General features: G+C 40.2%; 1 protein-coding gene across 1 annotated transcript in view; it reads right to left on the bottom strand.

Moving 5' to 3' along the window:
- The window catches only part of LTK (leukocyte receptor tyrosine kinase), a 106,545-nt gene that overhangs the window by 20,195 nt on the left and 59,659 nt on the right, over positions 1 to 26,691 (bottom strand). The window contains exons 5-19 of the mRNA XM_072115705.1: positions 23,174 to 23,313; positions 19,260 to 19,394; positions 18,362 to 18,508; positions 16,889 to 16,989; positions 15,871 to 16,028; positions 13,945 to 14,039; positions 13,619 to 13,717; positions 12,361 to 12,538; positions 8,092 to 8,242; positions 7,182 to 7,313; positions 5,725 to 5,872; positions 4,322 to 4,504; positions 4,072 to 4,170; positions 3,548 to 3,697; positions 1,612 to 1,722 (exon numbers count right to left, since the gene is read on the bottom strand). Of these exons, the coding sequence (XP_071971806.1) occupies positions 1,612 to 1,722; positions 3,548 to 3,697; positions 4,072 to 4,170; positions 4,322 to 4,504; positions 5,725 to 5,872; positions 7,182 to 7,313; positions 8,092 to 8,242; positions 12,361 to 12,538; positions 13,619 to 13,717; positions 13,945 to 14,039; positions 15,871 to 16,028; positions 16,889 to 16,989; positions 18,362 to 18,508; positions 19,260 to 19,394; positions 23,174 to 23,313 (2,027 nt within the window). The remainder of the gene's footprint in view (positions 1 to 1,611; positions 1,723 to 3,547; positions 3,698 to 4,071; positions 4,171 to 4,321; positions 4,505 to 5,724; positions 5,873 to 7,181; positions 7,314 to 8,091; positions 8,243 to 12,360; positions 12,539 to 13,618; positions 13,718 to 13,944; positions 14,040 to 15,870; positions 16,029 to 16,888; positions 16,990 to 18,361; positions 18,509 to 19,259; positions 19,395 to 23,173; positions 23,314 to 26,691) is intronic.

Raw genomic sequence — 26,691 nt, 5'->3', positions numbered from 1 at the left:
AGTACAGACAAGTCACATGTTGTTTTTTGAAATGGATCCAAACCAAAGCCCGACCCCTGTGACTACACCGAGGATTTTCTCAGGACGCAATATAAGCTATAACACACATGTATATTGTAATGAAAATACTTTTTTGCCCTGCAGGTGTGATTGGCTTCTGAAATCTGTCTTTAGGGAAAATGAGGTCCCTGGTGACAGGTTCCCTTTGATAGAACCAAAGCCCAACCCTTGTCAGGGTGCAAGGTAAGTTATAACACACAATTTATTGTAATGCAAATGCTTATAAAGGCAGAGAGGAAGATTTTCAATGCAGATGTGATGGGATTCTGCAACCTGCATTTAGTGAAAATGTGGTCCTTGGTTACAGGTTCCCTTTAAGCATTCATATATTTAATGTTAAATATGGATGTTCCTATGTGTTTCATAAAATATGCATACATTGATTCTGAAATACTCATCACCAATTTACAAATACATTGTCCTTAATTTCTAGCATTGATGCTTTATTGATTTTGGCCCAGAGGAATACAAATGATTGATCTCTTTGTCACCTAAGCTACATTTCAATTCAGCAATGAATAAAAGAAAGGCTTTGGGATCCATACTATGAGACCTACAGATGAAATGTCAGGAACAATCAGTGGGGACTACAGAAAGCCAATACATCAAGGTCTCCAGCATCAATGAGCTTTATTTACTGTCATTATCAGAAGTGAGTGGGAGTCTATGTGTGTGCATGGGCAGCATCCTGAGGTGTCACTTCTAGCACAGGGCTGAGAAATCATTGATCTAACTTTTCTGCACTCATTTTGATGATGCACCTTTTATACCATCATTCTTAAAGGATTAAAGATTTTAATAAATTGTCATATGCGATTTTCCCTTTAAAAACAAACAGAAGGATGCCCATATTGTGTTCCTTATACTTTCCTTTCCAAAGTTATGGCAATTTTCTGTTCTAAAGCTGCTTGTCAAAAATCTCTCACTAGTGTTGAAGAAGGCGGAAATTACCCTCTTCCTGCATTTGCCCTGAAGCTTTGGCAAATTCACTTTGCCCACAGTTCCTATAATGCCTTGTGTTCTCTCATTCAGTAATTAGCAGAAAATCCTGTGAGATTCCTACAGGTAAATCCACTGAACACTGCACAAAACACATACAGGATATATATGGTGACAGCCTGGCAGCTTCCATCACATAAGTGAGCATAGTAGAAATTAGAAGTAAAAAAGTAATGTGAAGTGTATAGTCTGTGATGTGCGAGCACTAAGGGTTAATAGCTTCTCTGCACAGTCAATCAATGGACAGCACATGGACAGAAGACAACATTTGTGTGTCTGAGGGCATAAAATGTTGTGCCCCCTCAGAATAATTTTCTCTAGTGGGTTAAATACAGTTTATGTTGACCTCATTCTACTTTTTTTAATGAAAATTCCATTGTCCCAGGGAGTGCCGGAACAATTTGGGTATGTAGAAGTTAAAGCATTACTAGCTACATTTTCCCAAACTTTAGTAAGCCGGAATGGCCAAACACCTTAGAGATGAGGAATAACACAAAAAGTTTCTAATTTAATTGAAGAAAAACAAACAGACCTTTATGACAGTAGACATACCAAATGACAGGCTTCCACAGGCAAAGATCACCCCAAGAATCACTGTAGCAATAAGTACAGCTAAGATGAGAGGGAGTGAGAGCTGTCTTTCTGGGATTGGTCCTTTGAGTTCTAAAACAAAAAGATATACATAATGTCCTTAAAGTGATACAGTATCAGGAGAAATATCAAGGGACTATGTAACCTTCTACAAAAGCAGGGATACATTTCCAACAAATTATTTTGGTACCACCACATCATTTATTATCCATGGCCATATCATCCTTCCTTCTAAAATCAACTTTAAAGTAATGCTAATGAGCTAGAAGGGCTATGAAGACATTACAAGAGCCCCTCCATGCTTTATCTTCACAGGCTGTTATAGTGTTTCACTCCCTCCTGCTCTCTCAGCACTTCCCTCTCCCTCTGCTTGCTGTAATCTCACACAATGGGAGGGGGTTTCTGCACACTGTAGCAGCCTGTGAAGCTACAACACTCAGAGGCTCTGGTAATGCCCCCAGAGCCCTTCTGGCTCATCAGCATAACTTAAAAGTTGATTTTACAGGAAGGAGGCAGTGGATAACAATATAAAAAGATTACTGTCATGAAGCCTGGATCTAAGAGTAAGTGCACTTGGTTTATCAAAATTGATTTTGATTGTAGATTTCCTCTAAATGGGTGTTCCAGGAATAAGCATAATTCATTTCCAACTGGATCTTTAAAATATAAGCTGATATTTAATTAGTTCTTTAAAATTTTGCTCCCCATAGCAGACAAATGTTGTGATCATACACTATGATGGAGAATTAAAATGCTACTGGCCCTTTAATCTGTCCATTGATTTTATCCCTGTGGAGGAGACACAGGACAGAAGATGGCCGCTGGTCACATGTCCACATCACATGCCCTGCACCTGCCTGGGCAGGTCATTTGATCATCACTAGGTTTGGCTGTAGTCGGTTGGTTGCAGTGCACCCAGTATGGCCAGTGTTGTGGGGAGACTCATCTCAGTGAGGTAATGTGCAGTGATGGCAGTTACACACATCAGGGGAGATTTATCATTAGTCCTATGTAGCTTCTTGGCGTATAATTGTCGCAAATTTTGGCGCAAACATTGTTTTTGCTGGGTTTTTTAGAGAGAAAAAAACTCAACTCTAAAGTCACGCAATGGTGGAAAAAATACACCACAGAGAGTGCAACACCACATTTATCAACTGAGAATTTTCAAAAGAACGCAAATTTAATCGCAAAACTACACCACATAGGAGGTGGTGTATTTGGGTCTATTGCTACTACAAGGGGGAGATTTATCTCAAACTTGCACAATTGTGAAGTTTTTGCTCAATTATGAATTTTTTTGCTCAATTTTATGTTTGAGGTATCTGAGAATTTCCTGTGCAAAAACATTGCAAAAAAGCAGAAATTGAGCAAATGCTAAACATACGTACAACTGGTGCAGTCCATTGGCATAGAGCACACACAGCTGATACTCGCATCAGAAGGCATTTAACACTGCACATACACCGGACTATGAATCCGACTGTTGGAAACCTGCCAGTCTAACACATAGACGTCTGCGCCAACCACTGCCTGACGATAAATCTCCCCCCTCATTACTATGGTAACAGAGCTAGAAAGTCTGTTACATCATCAATGGGAGCAGAGCATGAGAGGGAGGAGCTGTTACTGAGAACTTAGGGATCATGGGACTAGTAGTTTCCAGTGGCACCCATCTTGGAGATAACTCCACCTAATTTAGAGAGGCAATCAAATTTTTTGGAATCTTAAAATAAAACTACTTAAGCTCCATTTTGTTACTAATGACATTGTGTTTGTTGTATTCATTTATTTATATCATTATGGGTTTTGTATCAGACGTTCATATTCCTGGAATACCCGTTTTAAGTAATTTCCTTTCAAGAAAAATGATGAGGACCATTATATATAAATGTTGTACCTATACATGTGACGTTATCACTTCCCAGAACGGTGCCGGATCCACAAAGACACACAACTCCCTGTTCAATGTCTTTCTTACAATTTCCAGATTTACAATGGCTGCAATTCAAAAACAGCTCGATAAGCACTTCACCATCGTTCTCTGCTCCTGTATGAATTAAAATAGAAGAGTTATTAGACAAGGATGTATCTACCTGGCTGAAACATAGATGCCAAAATCTCCATATCTATCCTACTCTAGGTTAGTTGTCTGGTAGCATGACTTCTACATAGACCCCAATGACAGTGGTGATCTGTTTGCCAGGTAGCACTAAATTATCCCAAGGTTTGGGGATCACTAAACATAAATAAATAAAGGAATATAATAAATGAAGGAATAGAAGGAATAAACCTCATAACTATCTGGGAATTGTGTATCAAGAAAATACAAAAAAATGACGGTTATAAAGGCTACTTGGACCAGATAGTGAAATTATTAGGTATGTCGGATTATATATATATATTTTTAAAAAGTGATCTCACCAGCCAAAGGTTGAAGAAAAATCTCTCCAGATGGATGTAAGAATGAAACCCCATCCTGTCCATTAGCCGAAATATCATCCAGCTCGTAAGCGTTTCCCCCTACAAACAGGAGGAACTGTAGGTGAGCAGAGATACGCAGAATATGTTCCATATATCTTATGGTCATCAACTATTCAGTGTATTATTTAGAGACAACTATTGATTGTAACAATATAGAAATAACTGTACAGAGGTGATATAAGGTTACTACCTTGGTAACCTCCTCCTCCACCACCAGAACTACATGGTCCCCCTCCACCACCGAATCCTCCATAGGTGTCCCACTGAAGGCTGGCTTTTGCCTGGTAGCATGACTGTCCTCCTTCTGCTCCTTCAAGAAGAGATTTCCCAGCCCATGGTAGTTGGGTAATGTCATCCCAGCCTCCCCCTCCACCTGCAGACAGGGAAGTTATATAAGTAAAAACAGTCTATAATTTGTCATGGAACAACTGTTTTTCATAGTAAGTTTCTCTAAAGAAATACAAAATCCATTTGTAACCCAGATGCCTGATAAAACTAAACGCAACATATGAGGAGAATTATTCATCTATAAATAGCATCTATGGATTAGATAAACTTGTCTCAATGGAGAGAGATGAGTAGCTTCTAATATTTCGGTAGACTTAAAAGAAACCTCAGAATCTCAAGTTGATGAAAAGTTTAATATGTATGTCTATAGTTATTGCAGTAAATAGGTGACATATGCTTGTAGTTGAGACGCTCATTTAATAGACATCGCATGTCTTTAAATAATGTAATAAAGGTGCTGACAGATTTTACAGGGTCAGTAAAAAGGTCCCAAGACACCCTTTTATTTCAGAAACTAAATGGAAAATACATATCTGACTACTCACCATGTAATCGGTAAGGGGGGGCCTATCTTATTGGCTCCATCTCAAATGTCGCCATATTGGATTAAGGGCAAGAAAAATGCAAGATCAACAACCAGGACTGCTCCCTGTGATTCACAGGTATATGACTTGTGGTCCATGGTGCTGAGTACACGAGGTGAAGATGATGGATCCAATTGTTATGAACCTGCATGACAATCTATTGAGAATCTCGGTATTGATAACTTTTGAACCACAAGAGATATTACAAATATGATTGTAGTTATTAATTTCTGGTCTTCTTTGATAGGCTACATGACCACTTTGGCCATGACCACAAAACTTGCCCTTAGTCAAATCTGGCGACTTTCAAGATAGTGGCCATGTACTGGGCATAGCCTAAAAGATAGGCTCCCCTGACCTTGCTGGGGTATCAAGTATGTAATATTTTCTTTTGTTTCAAAAATAAAAGGATGTCCTGGAACTTTTGAACTTTTATTGTGATTGATTATGGTCTTATCAGGCAGCAGGGTGGCTCAGTGATTAGCACTACAGCCTTGCAGCACTGGGGACCTGGGTTCAAGTCCCATCCAGGTCAAGATCTGCAAATAGTTTGTATATTCTCTCTGTATTTGCGTGGATTTCCCCTGGGTCTTCCGCTTTCCTCCCACACTTCAAAACATACTGGTAGGTTGATTAGATTGTCAGCCTCATTGGGGACAGGGACTGATTTGATAAGCTCTGTGCGCGCTATATAAATAAAGAATTATTATTATTTCAGTACCTGCTGCTCCACTTTTTCCATTCAGCCCAGGAACTTCCATATCCATTTCAAATGTCTCTTGTTGTTCCGGATGATTGGGATCTTCTAAGTATGCTTTTCCTCCTCCTCCTGCGCCAATCACTAATGGTACAAACATACCATTTTCTTCCTTCAATAGAAAAAAATATAAATCTCATGGATCAAATAAAATGACTAAGCAGCAAAGCTCCTCTTATGGCCACCACATGTGTTTTCCTGCAGACTGGAATGGGGACAAGGGGAAGTATGATAAAACTTAAAAAATAAAGGGGGTGAGTCAAAAGACCCAGGACACCCTTTGATTTCAGAAGCGAAAGGAAAACACCTTAGCAAGTGGTGGGTGCGGGAGCTTACTTTCAAGGCTATGTTGGGAACATGGCTGACATCTTGAAAATCAACATATTGGATAAAAGGCAAGTTTTTCCAATAAGAAGGTGGTCATGTAGCATATCAATGGTGACCGAAATTATATCAGAAATCCATTGCCCCACTAAGATTTGTAATATCTCTTGTGGTTCAAAAGAGATTCTCCATAGATTTTTTAATGGTGTTCAGCACTGTGGTCCACAAACTGAAAATATGAAATAGTTGTGTTTTGTGTTGATTTCGAACCACAAGAGATATAGCAAATCTGATTGCATGGATTTATGAGACAATTCTGGTTTCCTTTCATATGCTAAAAGATCATCTTCCTCTTGGAAAACTTTCCCTTGCCCAGTATGGCAGCTTTCAAGATGGTGGCCGTGTTCCAGACAAAGCCTGACAGATAGCCACTCCCAACCCATTACTTTTGGAGTATCAGTTATGTCAGCTTTCCTTTAGTTTCTGAAATCATAAATATAAAAGACTTTCAGACTGTGTTCACATGTTGCATTTACATTGGGGCACATTTACTAAGGGTCCGCAGACCGTGATTCTGTTGGGTTTCCCGTCTATTTCTGTTCTGCACTGAATCGCACAGGGGATTGTGTTGCACGTGATCGGATTGTGGTGCATTGGCGCCGGCTTTCATGCGACACAAATCGGTTGGCGTGGCCGTCAGACAATCAGACTGTTTCGGACAAACCATGGAATTTGAAATTCAAATTGTGTCACAAGATCAGCACTCACATACACCGGGAAGAAGATAGTCAACTCCAGCGGACCAGAGCGGGGAAGCAACACATTCAAGAAATCGGGCACACCCTGTAAGTGAATCGTGGCAGCTCCAAATCTTCGGCGGACATTCCGGATCGGCGGACACAACGGGAGGGGTAAGTAAATGTGCCCCATTGTGTTACGTAAACTCAGCAACCGGACTCAAAATAGCATGTCTAAGGAGAAGTCAATGCGCTTCTAACCACTGCGGTCTAATGTTTTAGCTTTTCCAGTAGGAAAGAGAGAATTAAAGACCAGTCACATCAAGATCTTCTCTATCCTACTAGAAATAATAATTTTACCTTAAATATGTAAGAAGCTCCTCCACCACCTCCTCCTCCTCCAGTCGAGTCCGAGAGAACTTTCTTTTCTCTGTACTCATCTTCGATTATGGCGGACCTTCCCATGCATATTTCTTCAGTCCTGTTATTTTTCTAGGAAATTGAAAATCAAATAAATATAGACTTATACATTTCCAGTATATAATACATTATATACCTTTACATTAGTCCTTGTCCCTAATCTCTTTATGTCAGACACATACACAACAGCCAGTTTTATAATAACTAGAGTTTCAATCATGTAGACTTGAGTGGAACGTACAATCTTCATGCAGTCAGAATAAAACCTAGCACCCTACAGGGCAATAGTGCTGACCATGCTACTATAATAAGAAATAATAAATGATGTTTAATACATATTGGGGGAGATGTATCAATTTGTCTGGAGTAATTAGCCCCTTAAATGTTGTTTTTAGGCAGTTTTTAAATTTCTCCGAAAAAGGGGCATGTCCTCCGTACATTGGGGGTGTGGCCAGACAGAAAATAGACAATATAGTGGTGCAGCAAACTAGAGCAACTAATATGAAGTGCAAAGTATGACTCCCTGTGATCCATATCATGCAGCATCATACACAATGCTGACTATGAAAGCCTATTAGGCCCACCCAGAGGCCTAAGGAAAACCTGTGAAATATTGGGGGTGTGGCCAGACAGAAAATAGACAATATAGTGGTGCAGCAAACTAGAGCAACTAATATGAAGTGCAAAGTATGACTCCCTGTGATCCATATCATGCAGCATCATACACAATGCTGACTATGAAAGCCTATTAGGCCCACCCAGAGGCCTAAGGAAAACCTGTGAAATATTGGTTCCCTTCCCTTCAGGCTATACAGTCATTCTCCATATATTATGTGACATTAATATTTACTCCAGGGCATGCATCTTCTCCTTGCTGTCCAACTAGGATATAGAGCAGCTCGCCTTTCTGCAGGTGAAACACTCCTGACATGAAGATTCCATGAAAACGTTTGTAGTGGTTCTTGGCTCCTTTACCACCTGCTGCACCATATGCAGATAATCTATAGCAAGAGAAGAGAAATGATATAACTAAGCCAAATAATATAAAATAAAATAAAGAAAAAAATTCCACTGATGGTGCAGGCTGAATGTCACTTCATAAGATCATATCTTGGGCTCTATAGTACCTAGAACCTTGCCTTGGTGTCATATTAAAGCTAAGAATCTCATCTTTCATACTGCATCAGACTGAGGCATTAGTATTGTTGGTCATCTGACACAGAGAACAGTTATTTGGGCAAGTTACCAGCAGTAGCAGATTACAATAACTTCTTTTTAAGTGGGACCCTGGGGTCCAAGGCCACCCAGTCATGTTATAATCAGCCGTGTAGCAAAACATTCAACTCATGAGCCACATACTGAAGAATCAGACAAATGTATATACAAATTTCCCCATTACTGTTTTATATGGGGGCCCAACAACCCAGGGCCTGCCTCTGCTTGCCATTTAAATTGCAGGGGCATGCCACAAAATGGACTTGGGTGGATATATGCATAAAGCAACCCAAGCAACTACTTGGGGCTATAGAGATTAGGGGGTTCCACACAGTGGAAAAATAAAGCATATTAGGGCAGATTTATCAAGCTGTCTAAAAGTAAGAATATTCTTAGTTGCCGATGGCAACCAATTACAGCTCAGATTTAATTTTACCAAAGATCATGAATATTTTAAAGAGGAGCTGTAATTGGTTGCCATGGGCAACTAAGAACATTTTTACTTTTAGACAACTTGCTAAATCTGCCCTGTTCTCCCAGACCAGTTGATAGACCAGCATACCTCCTGTGTGTTTTAACCTTTTCTCCTTAGGACCCTGATGAAGCTTAAAGCTACAGCACACAATTTGTTTTACCATACAAAGCAGAATTGTGCTCTAAGAGGGCCCACAGGGATCAATTTATATAGGGCCCCAAAAATTGTAATGGGGCAAATGGGGCACTAGAGTCTTTTTTTCTCACCAGATAAACCCCTTTAAAGATACACAAATTATGATATACTAACTAACTAAATGTAAATTAAAATTATAAATGATTTCTTTTGTTAATCCATCTCAAACAATTAGTACTGACATATGATGTGATGAGATTTCCATTGTATATACAGAAGTACCAGAAAACATTTCTTGGTCATAGGGTTACTCTAGAATTCTGTCCAGCACGATGATTGAATAACTGCACTGGAATATCCTCATATTTAACATTCTCTTCTGTCTGGCAGCTACATGACAAGTTAGGACATCAATCATTGACAAATTGTATTACAGACGCCCTGGTTCAACTTCATCAAAATGATGTTACTATTGTCTCTATTGCATCAAATTAATATTTAAACCTTGTTCACTTTATTTAATCTGATGACTTTAATATCCTTAGAAGCTGACATGTGCTTCAATTTGTGTATCACATCTCCCAAGATGCACATAGATTTCTATATTTTTGAAAAAACAGGTACCACCTCTGTCTCTGCTGTTGCTAATCTATGGCTCCTTCCGGAATAAGATCAAAGGAAAGCTTCAGCAAAAACTAATATTGAGCATTATGCCTATTGCAGGTCTAAAGGACACTCTCTATACACAGAATAGTCATCCAAATCTATAGATCTATTAGTGTGACTGGCTGGCATATATGGATGGCCCTCCATACTTTCAACAGAAGATGTTATGGAAAATAAGGATCAGACATAACCAGACCTTAAAGGAAACCTACCATTTGACTTGATACCTTGAGAATGCTGTTGCTACACTGATGCAGGATCATATCTTGGCTAATCCCTGTGCTGAGTGGTTTTGCTGATAAAACAGATATAACATTATGATAATGAAGCTCTGTCCCTTCTATGGCTCCTTTAGCGCTTGCTTCCATGCTTCTCCTAGCATGTGATTTTTTCTCTGCAGGAGAAGATGATGCAATCACTCTTCTCCCTGCCAGACGGAATAATCAATTGCTGCACCATGCCCCAGCAGCTGTGTATGAGTGATCCAGCTCAGGTTGATTAGTCATGCTTGACTAACCTCCATTTGTAATTACAACCTCAGTGTTGATCGAGCCAGCCATGCTGCCCCAGCTTTCCCAAGCTCCTGAATGTTATCATTGCTTTTTCAGCAAAACCACTCAGCACAGGGATTAACCAAGATGTGATCCTGCATCAGTGTAGCTACAGCATGCTCCAGGTATGTTTGCTTGATAATGCATCAAATCAAATGGTAGGTTTCCTTTAAAGAGGCCCTGTCATCCAAAAAAAACACACTAGGAGCTGCTTACTAAAGTAAGCAGCTCCTAGCGCTACCCAATTTTTAGCAGTGATAAACTGCCAGCTTTATCGGAACCCTCCAATAAAGCTAGCAGACATTGCAGCGCAGTACCTTGAGAAAGCCGGACCAAGCTCAAAGTGGTCATGAGGGCGTGAATACGCCGCATGAAGCCTGGCAGTCTCCGCCGGCCTATGGAGTGGGATTTGCAGTCCGGGGAAGAAGCAGCGCCTCGGACTGCCCCCTCATGAATACTTCCGACCACTTTGAGCTTGGTACGGCGTTCTGAAGATATGGCACTGCAGTGTCACCCAATGTGATCCACACCTGCTTTGGGGTTTGAATCTGGAAAACGAAACATGTGAATGCACACTCAGTCAAGTTGGATTATACTTCGCCAATCTTGTGCAATCTTGTACAAATGCGTATTTCAAGATGGGTTCCGTGGATAAAAGGTCTGGTGCACCCTTTTCGGTGCTTGATGGGAATGTAAAAAATTTTTCATATGTTTGTGAAACAATCCAAACTTTATAATGGACTCTAAACTACATTCAGTTATTATATTCAGTGCGTTCTTGCTCTTCTTGTGTGCAGCTGAAGGAGAGGGTTGACTGTCCTGCTCACTAACTTTGCCAAGGCACCATCCTACTATTTCTGCATTTGCCATGACAGAGAAAGTGGATGGCCTAGCTGATGTACTGAGCTGTAGAGTCAAGCTCCTTCATGACATCACAGAAAACAGAAGGGCGAGGAAACTCCCTGGCTTTGTAAAAATGAATGCAGGAGTAAAGACTTAGAGTCCCATGTCGAAAATTGAAAATCAGTGAAGCTTTGATAGTTAAAATACATCAATAAGTTGAAGAAATTTCATTTTTTATGTGAATTTTTTTTTTATCTCGCCGAACAGTCTCTGTAAACCATAAGGTAATTCCAAGGCACTTAGAAAAGTACAAATTTGAAACGTTTTGCTTTTATAAGAACACTTCAAACATTGCTCAATATGTGATTGGGACATCAGATCATATTTCACCTGCTTCTCATCACTATAAGATCATCTTTAACAAGGATCAAATGGTACCAGACATCATGCCTAATATTTCACATCTGTTCTGGAATTCTTAGCCTCTTGGCTTCAGTGTACACAAAGGAGGGGGGATTTATTAAGGGCCGGTACATTATGGGAGATGTAAAAAAGTATCAGTGAATAGACCGGTGTAGAGTTAGTCTCCATGGTCTTATTCTGCGCCATATGAATCATGCTGGGTGATGTATCTGGGGTAGTTTAGAACTCTGGAGTCATACTTTAGACCAGCTATTAGTTGGTCTAGATAATGTCTGAATTTTTTGGCGCTTAGCCGGAATTTTCTGGTGCCGGGTTAGGCCAAGCCCCCTTTTCTAGAGGTCACGACCTGTTTTTGTGCCTGGAAATTAAAAAATTCTGGCATAGACAGGTTAATAAATCTCCCCCATTGTGTATCAGTGCTTAAAGTTCACCTTTACTTGCAGGTTGCACTAGAAATATCAGGAGGCTCCTGATGCACTGTTATTACGCTATATCCTGCATTAGGAATTAGGCTATTCCTAAAGCAGGAAGCTCCAGGCCTTCCCTGCCAACTAGTCTTGGCGTTAATGGAAGAGGGGAGTGGAAAGTTGCAATTATTGGCCTTGCACCAGTGGAGGAATTATTTAAAAGGAAATTGGTTTTATTCAATAGCTGCCATTCCAACAGCGAGCAAATACACATGAAGCTGGACATCCAATGGTGGTGGATGCCACAATCTTATATTGATAACCTATCCCTTAGATAAATCATCATCGTTGAGTATCCATATTTTCAGATAATTTTGAAGCAGACATTGAAAGACTCTACTTACGTGTACACTGTGGTAAATGGAACCCTCCACATCTGGACTCCTTTAAGAGGACCATCTTGTCCAACGACCACAGAAATGTTGGTGTTGCGATATGCATTGTCACATTGTACCTGTGTTGGACCATTAGGTCCACTGACGCCACAGGTTGTAAATTTCCAAATAATTTCATTCTTATTTGCTGTGTAAAGACAATTAATATCAAAAATTAGCTTTATAAACATCTCATCTTATCATTCTACCAACAATCTTCCACTTCAAGTTGATTCTAAAGAAGGATTCCGTTTTAGAGATATTGATGGCCTATCTATAGAATAATTCATCAATATTAGCTCAACAAGGGCCCAATATATTGGACCCCATCGATCAGTTCATTCTGGCAGAAAAATCAACTTAGGGGATGGAACAGAAAGCCCTGTGCAATTTGTATTGGGTGGTCTGTGTTGCTGTACTTTCAATTTGTACGTGATGATCCCATTGCCCTGAAGACCAAAGTGTTGGACCCCCATCAGTCTGATATTGATGACTAATCCAAAGATATATTCTAAAGTTTGAAAAATCCTCCCCCCTAATAATAACTTATTTTGCATATCCTTTTCACATGTACAGTATAGCTCTATGCCTTAATCTTCAACAACTCTCTGTCACTCTGGACTCAGAAGGACAAGTGTTCCAATTACGAAGGAAATCCAATGCTGTATCTTAACAGCTTTCCCAGTATTTTCTATCTACAACTGCCACTTTGAGTGATTAATGATCAATTAGTTCTGTCTGACAAGTGTCTAGAACATGGGTCAAAGAAATCGGCTTAAGGCTGAAAGTATTTTAATACACTATTAAGAACTGATGTGGAGATAGATTAACACCTACATCTTCCATGGGGACTAAATGGACTCTGGAATGAAATTTTAACAAGATTTTTTTCAACTACTGTGGGATAAAATAGGGGTTGTGGTGAAGTAATTACATATAACTGCAATGGATAGATCTATTAGATCCAAAATATAACTTTAGATATGCTATGTCTGGAATGCATATATATGATAAATCTGGTATTTAATGAATTCCCATGGAATAAAATTTTTCATAACTCTGTGCAGGGGAGGGAAATCCCCCCCAACTGGTAACACCCAAATGTTAATTAGGATAAATAATAGGGACAGAACAGTTACTAAGTGAATGTATTCCAGAATTGATAAAAAATAAAAAGTATAACAAAAAATTTATAAAATCTACCAAAAGTGCAATCTTCAATACCAACCTGTGTTAATAGGTTCTGACAGAGGGCTTAGGATTTCATCTTCCCAAGGGTCTATCTCATACGATCCATCCTCTTCTACAGAAATATGTTCTATTCTTCCTGGCACAATATGGAATACAGAAACAAGGTTACACATGCTACAGTACGATGCAATATGTATTAGTGATAGGATTTTTAAGAAAAATTTACAAAAAAGTGTTAAACATGCTCACTGAAGACGCAGAGAAAACTAGAGAGGGTGACCCCAATCAAAACTAATTTCCAAGCAATTACTGTACAAGCAACATGGTGTCCAGAGTATTATCTCACATATCTTCTCTACTTACCAGAATGAAAGCAGTCAGCAGAAAAAGTGACGTTATCTACAATGATGTGCGAGAATGAATTCCAACCCCACGTGGCCAATAGATGTATGTGGAATCTGATACAATACACAAAGTTATGGAAAGACTACAAATTATAAAAAGAAACCAACAAAGGTGAAAGCATCCCGATACATTTTAACAAATTGACATGGATGGGGTCAGTCGAACTAAATAATTAAATAACAATATTTTGACAGTATTTTACTCTAAGGCGCATCGGAGTATAAGGCACACCATCAATAAATGCCTGCTAAAATGTCTAGGTTCATATATAAGGCGCACCGGATTATAAGGCGCACCTGATTATAAGGATGAATGACCAGCAGGTGGCAGACCTGTGCACAGTTCAAGGCAGCTGTTGTCTGTAAGTAAGGTTCGTATATAAGGCGCACTGGACTATAAGGCGCACCTTTGATTTCTGAGAAAAATCAAAGGTTTTTTTGTGCGCCTTATAGTCCGAAAAATACGGTAAATAGATTTTTTGGTTTATCCTAAATATGACTTGGCAATGACTGGTATTTTTTCTATACACGCTTAAATTAAAAGCACATACAATAGTTATAAGAAACTGTGTAATACTTTATATCTTATGAGAGAAAAATCTATTTCTTCTCTTACTTTTCTCTAATTCTCCTTCCTGATAAAATGAGAAAACAGAAAACTCTACTCACTCATCTTGCTAGGAAGAACAACAGAAGCTCACTGTTGTATTAGATTAACTAAAAAATGCTTTATGGAGCAAGCAGAGGGAGGAGTTAGTTACAGCAGCTAGGTCTACATCTACCAGCCCCGAGGACTGCAAAGTACAGCTACAGACTGACAAAAAGGAAGCTACTGGAAAATTCATAAAAATAAATAATATAATTCTTATAATGCCTAAAAATATTTTTATTTCTCATCAGGGACGGATTAAGGTACGTGGAGGCCTCTGGGGGCAAACACGGGTGGCGGCCCCCACTAATTGTACCTCAGACAGTGGTACACATTACTATTCTAAATTCTCATTAATATTTAAAACGTTCTCCTACTGGCAATGGTGTTACCCAAGCTGCTGGCCTATCTGGCACAAGGCCAGTAGTACTGACTACTAGTCTCAGTCGGTATGTCACCACTGCTGTGTTGCCACCGCTTTCCTGAGAGTTCTCTCTCCTCCTCTCACAGATCGGGTCAAGTGAACAAGTAAACATAACCCTGATTGGGATTGCTTATGACTTGGCTGACAACCAGTTCAGCCAACCACTGTTAGCTACCAAAGGCGGGATCAGAGGGCGCACTGCATACAGCGCAGCTACTGAAAGCACTCTGCATGCTTAAAGAGATTGAGTACAGGCAGACACATTCTCACTGGCATCTAGTGAGTCACTGTTACGGCTTGGAGGCAGATGCGTGTGTGGTGAGGTGGTACCTCCATTTTGCATTGCCCCCAAAGAAAGTCAGCTGACAGCTGGTGGGGGCCCCGGGGTGCACGCCCTCGGAGACCTCCATTTAATCCAGCGTTGTTCCTTACGTACACATACTTGATAGGTGATTTATTTTTACGCTTTTAAAAAGCTGATGTATACTTTCAATGAATTAATCAATTATCTTAATTGCAAATATACAGCATGTATTAACTGAAAGGATAATTCAGGTAGATTTTTATGAATTAAATAGGACTCTGATCACTGCCAATCAGATGGCATACATCATGTGTAAAAATCATGTAATTTGACACAAGCAACTGCATAATATAATGAATCCCTCAAAATAAGCCAACAAACAATTTTATAATTTGGACTGCAAAAAATAAGGATAGGCAATAGATAGCAAAAACTGTCAGATCATAACAACCACATGGGACTACAATAATAATTAATTAATCATTCTCATTCTGAGTATTTTTCAAACCTGTTAATATCCTGGGGAATCATCATTGTTGCTGTAGACCACATAGTTTTTGTCCCATTTGCTTGCCACAACTTTGAGCTTCTCTTTGTGTTTTCTTCTTGGACATACACTTCTAGGGATCCATTGAAGTTTCTTGACACAAGGAACTTGAAACTGAACTGAAATAAAAGATAAATGTTTATGATGAGCATTTAGAGATTTTCACTTACTTCAGGTTCCACTCCTGTTGGTTGCTTAATAAAAGATATAGGGGCACATTTACTTACCCGGTCCAGTCGCGATCCAGCGGCGGGTTCTCTGGCGCTGATTCTGGTTCTGCCGGGATTCACTAAGGTCCGTGCGCCGATATTCACCAGGTGTCGCTGCTGCGCCGAGGTCCGCCGGAGTTCACCTGCTTTTTCTGGTGTATGTGAGTGCTTGATCTTGCGACACAAATGGCTTTTTAAATTCCGCGTTTTTTCCGAATCCTTCGGGTTGTCCGGTGGCCACGCCCCCGATTTCTGTCGCATGAAAGTCGGCGCGTTTGCGCCAAAAATTGATCGCGTGCAGCGCAGAACAGAAATATTCGGGAAAAACCCGACGGATTCGCGGCTGCGGACCCTTAGTAAATGTGCCCCATAGAGTTACAATAACTTAGCAAACTACAAATAGGGAGCAAGGAGAGTTTTGACAATCACCCGTACCTTTGCATTGGCCCCTACATCTACTACTACTAGGTCAACTAGTTAAGTAAAACTATAAAGTTATTTTTCTTATATTTACTTTTTGGGTACTTTTGGGCCCAAAAAACAAAGTACATTTAATCAATTTATTGAATGCCTAGAGCCCTACATATTCAGTCTATCAATGCATTATTTGTTTTGTTGTCATAACCACTACAGTTCTCCTTTACCTTCTTCTTCTAATGCCACACTTAAGATGACAAGATCAGCTTCATTTTAGGAATACATCCCCCACCCCTGTCAAGATTGACTCTTTATATGGAATTGCATTTAAGAATCAAAAATTACATAAATACCTGACAGGAATTTCCGGCAACAACTGGGGGTAGACTGTCACTGTACACACTCGCTGAGGTGAAATTTTGCTCACTTTCTATAAATAGGTAGAGAAAGTTTCCTTTAAAAAACAAAAAAAAGTTGAATTAAATTATGATCTACAAAAAGATATTTCTATATTGAGTTAAATTCACTATTAAATAGTCTGAAGTGTGTGTTTTGACTGATGGACAGCTGAAGCAATCAGTGGCTGGGGCGACGTCTAGGAACTTCACTTATATAACTTTTCCTGACTTCACTCAGGTGTTGGTTATATTGCTTTTTTCACACTTGTTGTTCTACCTTCTCAATTGTGATATTGCTGTGTATTCTGACCCTTGCTACATTTTTACTACTCTGTGCCTTATGATTCTGTACCTTACCATCTCGGTTTTGACATGGTTCTCCTGACTTACCTTTTATCTGTCTGTCGCTGTTTGTTTGTCATTTCCTGAGCTCCTACTCTGCATAGGGACTGTCATCTAGTTGTAGCCTTTGGGTTAGCACAGTGTGGGGAAGTAGGCAGGGACAGGGTTCATAAGTTATCTCAGGGCCTGCACCTTTTTCTTTGTTTTCACAAAACATTTGTGGTCTGATGGATTTAATGTGGCAGATATTTTTATGTTTGTTCCAACAGGTTAGTGGACTTACTGGAAAGGGAGTTGAGCAATTACAATAAAATTCTGTGTAGCTTGAGATACAGCAAAACTTTGACTCAACACTAATTTACTAATAGGCGGTGTAAACTTACCAGGCATTGTTACATGGAAACCAACAATGCTGGAGGACCCAATTGACTATAACAGGGGCGCTATAGTGTCTGTCAAAGTACCATTATACTGTCCTCTAGGCATTGCAATAATCCCAAGTATCTGGCTCGATTAGTTGTAACCTGGCTCTTATCTGGTTGACTAAAGTGAATAATGTTCTTTATGTCATCCAAAGACTTCACAAAAACAAAATCCTCTCTCCACAGCAGGAAATTTACTACTTGTAATTCCATGAACTGACTGAAATGCGGCACCGTGAATTTCCTGCTGTGCATGAAATGAATAGGGGTTGTAGAGACCTACGGATGACCTAGGATGTGTCATCCATGTCAATAAATAAGACATTTTGGAGCCAAGCATATACCTTTGTAAGGTCAGCCCTGTAATATAGGCACATCTATCTATTTACTATAGGAGTTTGCAATCGCTACAGTTATGGATTGAAATTTATAGACTGTATCCTTTTAAGAGATCTTAATACTTGGCCATGCATGATTTTATTACACAAAAACATATATCTGCTATCTCACAGAGACAATGCTGCTTATGGTACAGGCTATTGGATGGACATATAGCTGCCCTTACTTAGTATGAGATCGGATTTCGGATTTAAGGAAGTCATAGGACAAGTCAGGGAATGGTAACAATACATTTTCATAAGAGATAGATTTTTGCTTCCATTACCTTCAATATCCACTACATGAACATCATCTCCGCGCTTTATTTGTCCATAGTTTGTAAATTTCCAGTGATCACCCTCGTCAATGTTAGCTGTCCAGCCACACGTTCCTTCTTCAAAGGTGCAGTGGGCACCTACGGGAAGAATTTTTTCTGAAACCCAAAATAAGAAATAAAGAGTATTACAGATCTTATTATATGTGGAAAACCCCATCTGTTAAGCATCCTATTTCTTTTTGTAGGAATCCTGGTTATAGTTCGTACATGGCGGATATTTCCACATGCAGATTTGATCACATGGATCTTCACTTTAAATAGCTGGAATATCAGTGCTATGATTAAGTACTCATGAGGCAATCTATATATAAGATCAAGTGGTATGATAAGGAATTGTGGGAGCAGACCGTCAGGTATTAGCCTAATGTGCTTATGAAAAGTACTTATTAATTTAGCTCCAATTGAAAAGCAAAAAAGAAACAGATGCAAAAAGAATAAACAACCACATGTTATAAAAAGACAGCTATAAAGCTTTCTCACTTTCGGATCCAGCCATAAGATCCCATGAAAATATTAAAACCCTATTCCTCTTAGGCTACATGTAGAGGGTTGTTGTTTCTTTGCTGTGGGCAAGTCATTATTTCAAAGGCTAAAGCAAGATCCCATGTATTTTTATGGATTCATATACATGGCTGTGGTTTACATGGCCCAGTGCATGAGCCCGAGCCACAAACCTATGATCCGGTCCTATTCTTGCCCATGTTTATGGCTCAGGAAGGTCTTTGGCGTATTAGTGGACCTCACACGTTGATGTAATGAATGAACCATGGGCCTGTTGTTTGTGGCCTGGGAGCACACAGCTGTATTAATGTAGCCTAAGCATTGTCTCTCATTGGGGGAAACTTACCACATAGTGGTCCCTCATCATCTCCTCCTGGACAGTCTGCCTGAAAGTCACACACCTTTACTTGACCAATGCATTCTCCATTACTGCAACGGAATGATGAATCCCAAGGACAAGTAGATAAATCTTCTTTATAGCCTGAATAGATTAGAGAAGAAAACTGTGATTAGTCTAGCACCCATCACAAAAGAGGTGGAAGGTTATGTCACACTTAGACTTCTTTAAAGGTGTTGTCCGTGAGTTGTAAAAAATTAGGAGCCTGGCTGGGGCGAGCTTTTTAAAAAAATAAACGTGTACTCACTTCCTCCATTGCTCCAGACTGGGTCCGTCTGATCCATGCCCGTTTGTTTATATGGGAACGTAAGCCGTGGTCAGGAAAAATCTGGCTGGCTGAGGTGGCCGGCTCCGTCCACCCATCCCTATCTCACAGCACTGTACCAGGCGCAGGGATATGGGTGGCTGTGGCTACCTCTGCTGGCCGAAAGCTACCCAATCATAACTTCTGTGCCCGTGTAAACAAACACGGATCAGACAGAGCACGGTGCGGAACATCAGGCGCAATGGAGGAGGTCAGTACGGATTTATTTTTTTTAAAAAGCCCACTCCAGACAGGCTCCTAATTTTTTGCAACTCTTGGACAGCCCCTTTAATCCTCAGATCTAAATTGATCCCAATTTTCTTGGAGCATTTATGCTTAAGGAATACCATGTTTAAGGAACAGTTATATGCTGCTTAAAGGGAACCCGTATCCAAATTTGCACAAATACAGCTATTGGTTCCCAGAGAGCCCTATCAACTAACTGACACCCTTCTTTTAGCTTTAGAATTGTTTCCCTTACATCCCTATAAAATCATATCAACCTTTCTTATATTGCCTGGCATCAGAGGGGGGCTTGTCCTTTTTGTCCGGCCCCTCCCATCCATTCCTCCCCATGTCCTATGCCTCTTCTAAGTATTCAGCACTTCCTGTCAAGTGACCAGGGGGATTTCATCTAAGGTCCTGTTACATCTGCAACATCTACCCAATGTATGTATCTGATCACATGAAATCACAGCAGCCTCCATGGAAGATGAGGAGGAGTAGAAGTCCATGGAGGCATGTTGTTATTTCATGTGATCAGATACATACATGGGGTAGATGTTGCAGATGTAACAGGACCTTAGATGACATCCCCCTGGCCATATGACTTTAAGTGCCAACTTATGTAGTAGAGCTCTCTCTCAATGTTCCATATAGCAGCATATCATAGCACTGAGACCTGTTGATCAGGAAGGCATCCAGCCATCGGAAAGAACCATTTACGGAATATGTGGACTAGAATACATTGACAAATGAAACCTCATTACAATGTAAAAATACCTGAACAGGCAGTAGAAGGATCTTTCAAAAGATCGCTTTTTTTAAAACCCGGTTCTATGGCCAGGACAAGGGGGCATCCTCTACGCCTAGAAGGGAGAAGGTTCTAGCATCACCAAAGACAAGGGGGCATCCTCTACGCCCAGAGGAGTGGTGGTTCTACCATCACCATAGACAGGGATTCTTTACTGTAAGAGCAGTGAGACTATGGAACCACAGGAGGTTGTGATGGCGGATATTTTATACATGTTGAAGAGGGGCCTGGATCTGGCGAACAAAAATTTCATAGGAGATAGTTGATCCAGGGAGTTATTCTGACTGCCATACTGGGGTTGGGGTAGGTTTTCCCTACCTTGGGTAAATTGCCATCAACGATGCAGGTTGTTTTTGCCTTCCTCTGGATCGACACTGTATTATGTATGACTAATAGGTTGGATTTAATGGAGTGATATCTCTTTTGAACCTTAATTACAATGAAACGGTCAGACTATGTTGTGCGACTCTTCAGTTGCTGTCCTGGTCGGCATCCAAGGAGCATTCCATATCTATTTTTCATGGATTTCTTATTCAATAAACCTCCATACCAGCTCCTTAGAATTATTCCTTGGTGTTACTCATCCAGTTGCAAAGTTTTAGATCTCTAACAATCACTTCTACTGTATCTTCTTTATCTGCCTTGTTTTTCTTGAAGCAGATTCTGACTTTGGTCATAATGTAAATCCATTACTGGGCTCATCCTGCCTTAGTTGTCAGCAGGGAGCAATAGTCTGATAATAACAATAATACGTCTCAAAATACCAGGACACAGAAGTATGTAAAGTAAGAATCTTTATTTCAATAATATCTAGTTATTAATAAGTGCATGCTGGGATGGATTGATGTACTGCACAATGATGCCCACAACCACAGAAACACATTCTTATAATTATGGACTGAGCTTCTTTGTCCTTTTCCTTTGCTGAATCTCGAGGCTTAGCATGTCATGGGGTATTGACTTCTGATATAACAATCAACATTTCATTTTATAGAATGCTGCACTTTGTCATATCCCGGGTCACATATATATACGTAACAGTTGTAGATAATATTCCCTCCTCACATTTCATGATAACACTGAATGAAGAGAAATCTTAAAAGATTTTCATAAGTAAATGATCATTGGTTATGGTCCGGTGCACCCTTTAGGTGCAGGCCTATTTATTACCTAGCACCACTCACTCATCCTTGGTTGACAGTGCCCTACTCCTTTTCTGATAGTTGACAAGAGTGGGTACACTGAACCTCATGACCATCGCCGTAGTTTGCTGAAATGATGTAGTAGGGCTTCATGTGACAGATGACATCAAGTCATCATGCCTGCTGGTTTTAAAGCACAGAGGAGAGAGGACTGCTAAGGAGGTACGGCACAGAGTGGGGCACATTATAAACAAATGGGGTGCTCAAATGGGGGCATTATAAATAGGGATGATACAAGAAAGATGGCTATCAATTGGGGAAGGGGAGAAAATGGGGCATTATAAGTGGAGGGTAGAGTAAAAAACATTAAGAAAAGATTGCTAAAGGAAATGGGGCTGTGTGGGGGATGCCGCAGCTATTGTCCCTCTTAGTAGTCCCAAAAGTTGGGAGTTATGGAAATACTTATTTGCATATAAATATAACTAGAGATGAGCAAGCCTAAAATGCTTGAGTGCTCCTTATTCGAGACAAACTTTTCCCGATGCTCGAGTGCTTGTCTCGATTAACGAGCCCCATTGAATTCAATGGGAGACTCGAGCATTTTTCACTGAAAGAACACATTGAAATAAGAACACTGAAGAACACATTGCAGATGTTTGCAGATGTTTTCACTAAAAGAACACATTGAAAGAACACTGAAGAACACAGTGCAGATGTTTCTGTACATCTGCTAACTAATCCGAAGACACGCATGCAGAACGATGTTCTTCACAATAGTAAGTGAAGAACAATATGTGTGAAGAACACATGTGTTCTTCACACATATTGTTCTTCACATACTATTGTGAAGAACACCGTTCGGCACGCGTGTCTTCAGATAAGTTAACAGATGTACAGAAACATCTGCAACGTGTTCTTCACTGTGTTCTTCAAATGATCTTGTGTTCACTGTGTTCACTGTTTTCATTGTATTCTTCACTGTTCTTCACTGTGTTTTCTTAAGTAAATGCTCAATCTCGAGCAGGGGAAATACTCGTCCGAGCAATGAGCCGTTTCGAGTATGCTAATACTCGAACGAGCATCAAGCTCGGACGAGTATACTCGCTCATCTCTAAACATAACAAATATGTATGATAAAATGTCATTCTGATCAGTTATTACTGCACAAGTTACTGCACAGGCTACTACTTCACTGTGGAAGGGTCAATCTGGTTTTTCCAAATAACACGCCTGTTTGGTAACACTAAACTGCACTTCAAAATAGTGTACAGCAAAGGATATTAATCCTCTATGTAAATGAGTAATAGCAGGTACTCTCATCAAATAGACATAGGGATCTGTTCAGTCAATTAGGAAATTATCTACTGGAATGAGGTTATCTTACCATCAAAACAGTTTCTGAGGTTGATACTATCCAGAACGATGAAGCCCTCTGTCTTCACAGAACAAAAGATGTGACTTAGGGTGATGTGAAAGGCTCCATCTATTTCACCAATATTTGCGCTCAGCAGCCTCCAGTGAGACCTAACACGCAATCCAGAAGACAAAATAAAGTATTATACTGAGTATCAAAGCTGCATTTTAGTCAAGAAACAGACACACAGTATGAGATGCAATGGGGTCTGTCCTTCACAATGTGAGACTTGTCCAAAAGGAGTCCACTAAGGTGGCTGGAGGCTGTTCCCAGCATGCGAAGAGACCTACCAAGAAATGAATTTCCACACTGCTGTATCCTATTATTGTGTCCTATCTATTATAACATTGTTATCCCTCCTAATAAATATTTTACCATTGAAAAACCTGAGAAAAATGTGCTCTTCTAGAGAAAACCCTACAACTAACCATACAATTTCAGTTCTGAAGATCTTTCTTTTTTCGTAAAAAGGGAAATAATCCTAAAGTCTTATATAAATATAAATTTCCGAAATGTTTTCAATTTCTGTTTCATTTTCATGCCATTGGATGGGCAGGTTCATATTCGGAACCAGCAAACCAAGTACAGGCGGTCCCCTACTTAAGAACACTCGACTTACATACGACCCCTAGTTACAAACGGACCACTGGATATTGGTAATTTATTGTACTTTAGTCCTAGGCTACAATAAACAGCTATAACAGTTATCACTGGTGTCTGTGATAAAGCTTTATTATTAATCCTGATTCTTATGACAACCCAACATTTTTAAAATCCAATTGTCACAGAGACCAAAAAAGTTCTGGCTGGGATTACAATGATAAAATATACAGTTCCGACTTACATACAAATTCAACTTAAGAACAAACCTACAGACCCTATCTTGTATATAACCCGGGGACTGCCTGTAGTATAAAAAGGTAACAGGATTTATCCTCTCTTATTCTTATCTCCCTTGTTTTCATCTAACCATTGTTGGGCAGGAATAACATATTTTTGGCCATTAGCAGAGAGTGTTGTGAAAAACAAAAGAGCAACCTCAACTACCCTCAGAATATATTGAAGAAACCTCTCAAAACAAAGAAGCAACGAAGGAACACTCCCACCACATGTACAGCTTAGTGAGTCTGATAAGTATCTCCAGCGTATCTAGGAAATCTGAGGAGACATTTATTGCATCTTCACAGGGGTCCACTACCACCGAGACAGGGTTTTGTAATTACATTCCTGCATTCCTGGACGTAAAGGATTGATTCTAAACCGTGTCCCAACTCCATCTCCTAGTCTTGGACGGAAATAGAATTGAAGCCCTTTACTGTACAAAATATAGAAGAGCAATATTAGGGGGGTGGAAAAAAAACATATTTTCAAAAAGGTAACCTGAAGAAGGCTCCCAAGGAGATCAGATACATTCAGCTGTTATCCCATAGTGAACCCTTCATCCTTTATTCAGGGTTGATGTCTATAAAAGGGGTTGGCAAGTTGAAGGAAACTTTGGGTAAATATGAGATCCTAACAGGGCCACCCATATTATACTCACTTTTATAAGGTTTTCTTTTTATTAGCTGACAGTCAGGGGTCACATTACCCATGGGCAGCAGGACAAAGAACTTCCTGTAATGTCCTGTGTCCTGCTAGCTTCTGGCACATGGAGGGGGCTATTTAGACATTTATTGTGTGCACACCCCCTCCACCATAACCACTCTAATGTCAGAGGAAGGAGGGCATGCAATTGTATCAACAGAAGGACCAACCAGAGATTTGGGAGTGGTTATGATGGAGGGAGTGTGCATATAGGGGCTCATTTACTAAGGGTCCCCGGACCGCAATTCTGCCGGGTTTCCCGAATATTTCCTTTGTGCGCCGAATTGCCCCGGGTTTTTGGTGCACGCGATCGGATTGTGGCGCATCAGCGCTGGCTTGCATACAACAGAAATCAGGGGGCGTCCCGACGGATTCGGACAAACCGTGGAATTTAAAAACAAAAATTGTGTCGCAAGATCAAGCACTTACATGCACCAGGAAGAAGAAGGTGAACTCCGGCGGATCTCAGCGGGGAAGCGACACATGCAGGAAATTGGACACACGACCTTAGTGAATCGCGGCAGACCCGAATCCTTGTTGAACAACGCACTGTGGGATCGCGACAGGACCAGGTAAGTAAATCTGCCCCATAGTGTCTGCACAGCCCCCTCCATCCACCAGAAGTAAACAGACCACGGGACGTCACAAGATGTTTACTTCTGTGAAGATTATTTCCTCTGTGTATCACTTATCCTGGTCAAAGTGCCTGAATTCTCCAATTTACCACTGGTTTGTTGCTTTATTAAAGGAATTCAACTGCATACTTAGTGGTTTTAACCCAAGAACACTTATACACTGGCGTGTGCCCCCTGGAGCAGAATGCTTTCTTTATTTAGCTTTTAATGGATTAATTTTCTTAAAAAGGCACTTTTAAAATTATGCAAATTAGAGCATTATTCACGCACCAAAATATAATTTTTTCCATGAAGAAGAATATACCAGTGTCTAAGTATGCTTGGGTTAAAACCACTATATCCAAAGGCATATTTCTTGTTATTGCTGTCTACCAGGGAACAAGAAACCTTTGCTGGAACGCTGCTCTAAAAAGTGTAATTATAAGCAAAATAATCAGGATGTGTACATTTTTTACATGATGTGTGGTAACTGCAAGGAGTGGCATTGGTAATAACATATTTGTTCACAACTGAATATTGAGCTCCCAAATAGGGTAATTTTTGTTTCTTTTTTAAGGAGCGGGTAAAATATTTGAAGGTCAAACAAGATTTATTTTATTCTCAGGACTTGTAAGCTTAACAAGGGACAGACTGAGTGGTCTCAGGGCCCCAGGCGAGAGATAGTGACATCACCACCTAGACCTGGATATCACTTGGTGTGAGATATTCGGTCTATAGAAGAGCAGAGTGTCAAAAGCTTTATAAGGAGAGGGAAGTAACGACTTCAGATGAAGGTTAAGACACAATTTCCGAAACACATTGATAATTCCTAAATTTTTGGGGCACATTTACTTACTGGGTCCTGTCGCGATCCCCTTGGTGTGTTGTCCGACAAGGATGAAGTCTGGTGCAATTCACTAAGATCATGTGCCTGATATTGTGCATATGTCGCTTCCCCACTGAGGTCCGCCGGAGTTCACCTCTTCTTCCCGGTGTATGTGAGTGTATGTCTTGCGACACAATTTGAATTTTAAATCCCGTGCTTAGTCCGAATTAGTCGGGTTGTCCGACGGCCACGCCCCCGATTTGTGACGCATGAAGTCGGTGCAATTGCGCCAAAATCCGATCAAGTGCGCCAAAAAAACCCTGTTAGATGCGGCGCAAATCGGAAATAGTCGGGCTACCTGACGGAACCCTGCGGTGTGTGGACCCTTAGTAAATGTGCCTCATTGACCCACATTTATCGAAAACAGTGTAAACTGCACTATGTGCTTTTTGCCTGTGTAATGT

Source organism: Engystomops pustulosus, chromosome 7 (genome assembly GCF_040894005.1).
Source record: "Engystomops pustulosus chromosome 7, aEngPut4.maternal, whole genome shotgun sequence".
In the NCBI taxonomy this organism is placed as follows: domain Eukaryota; kingdom Metazoa; phylum Chordata; class Amphibia; order Anura; family Leptodactylidae; genus Engystomops; species Engystomops pustulosus.
The sequence above is the reverse complement of the archived record's forward strand: the minus strand, read 5'-3'. Positions and strand labels throughout refer to the sequence as shown.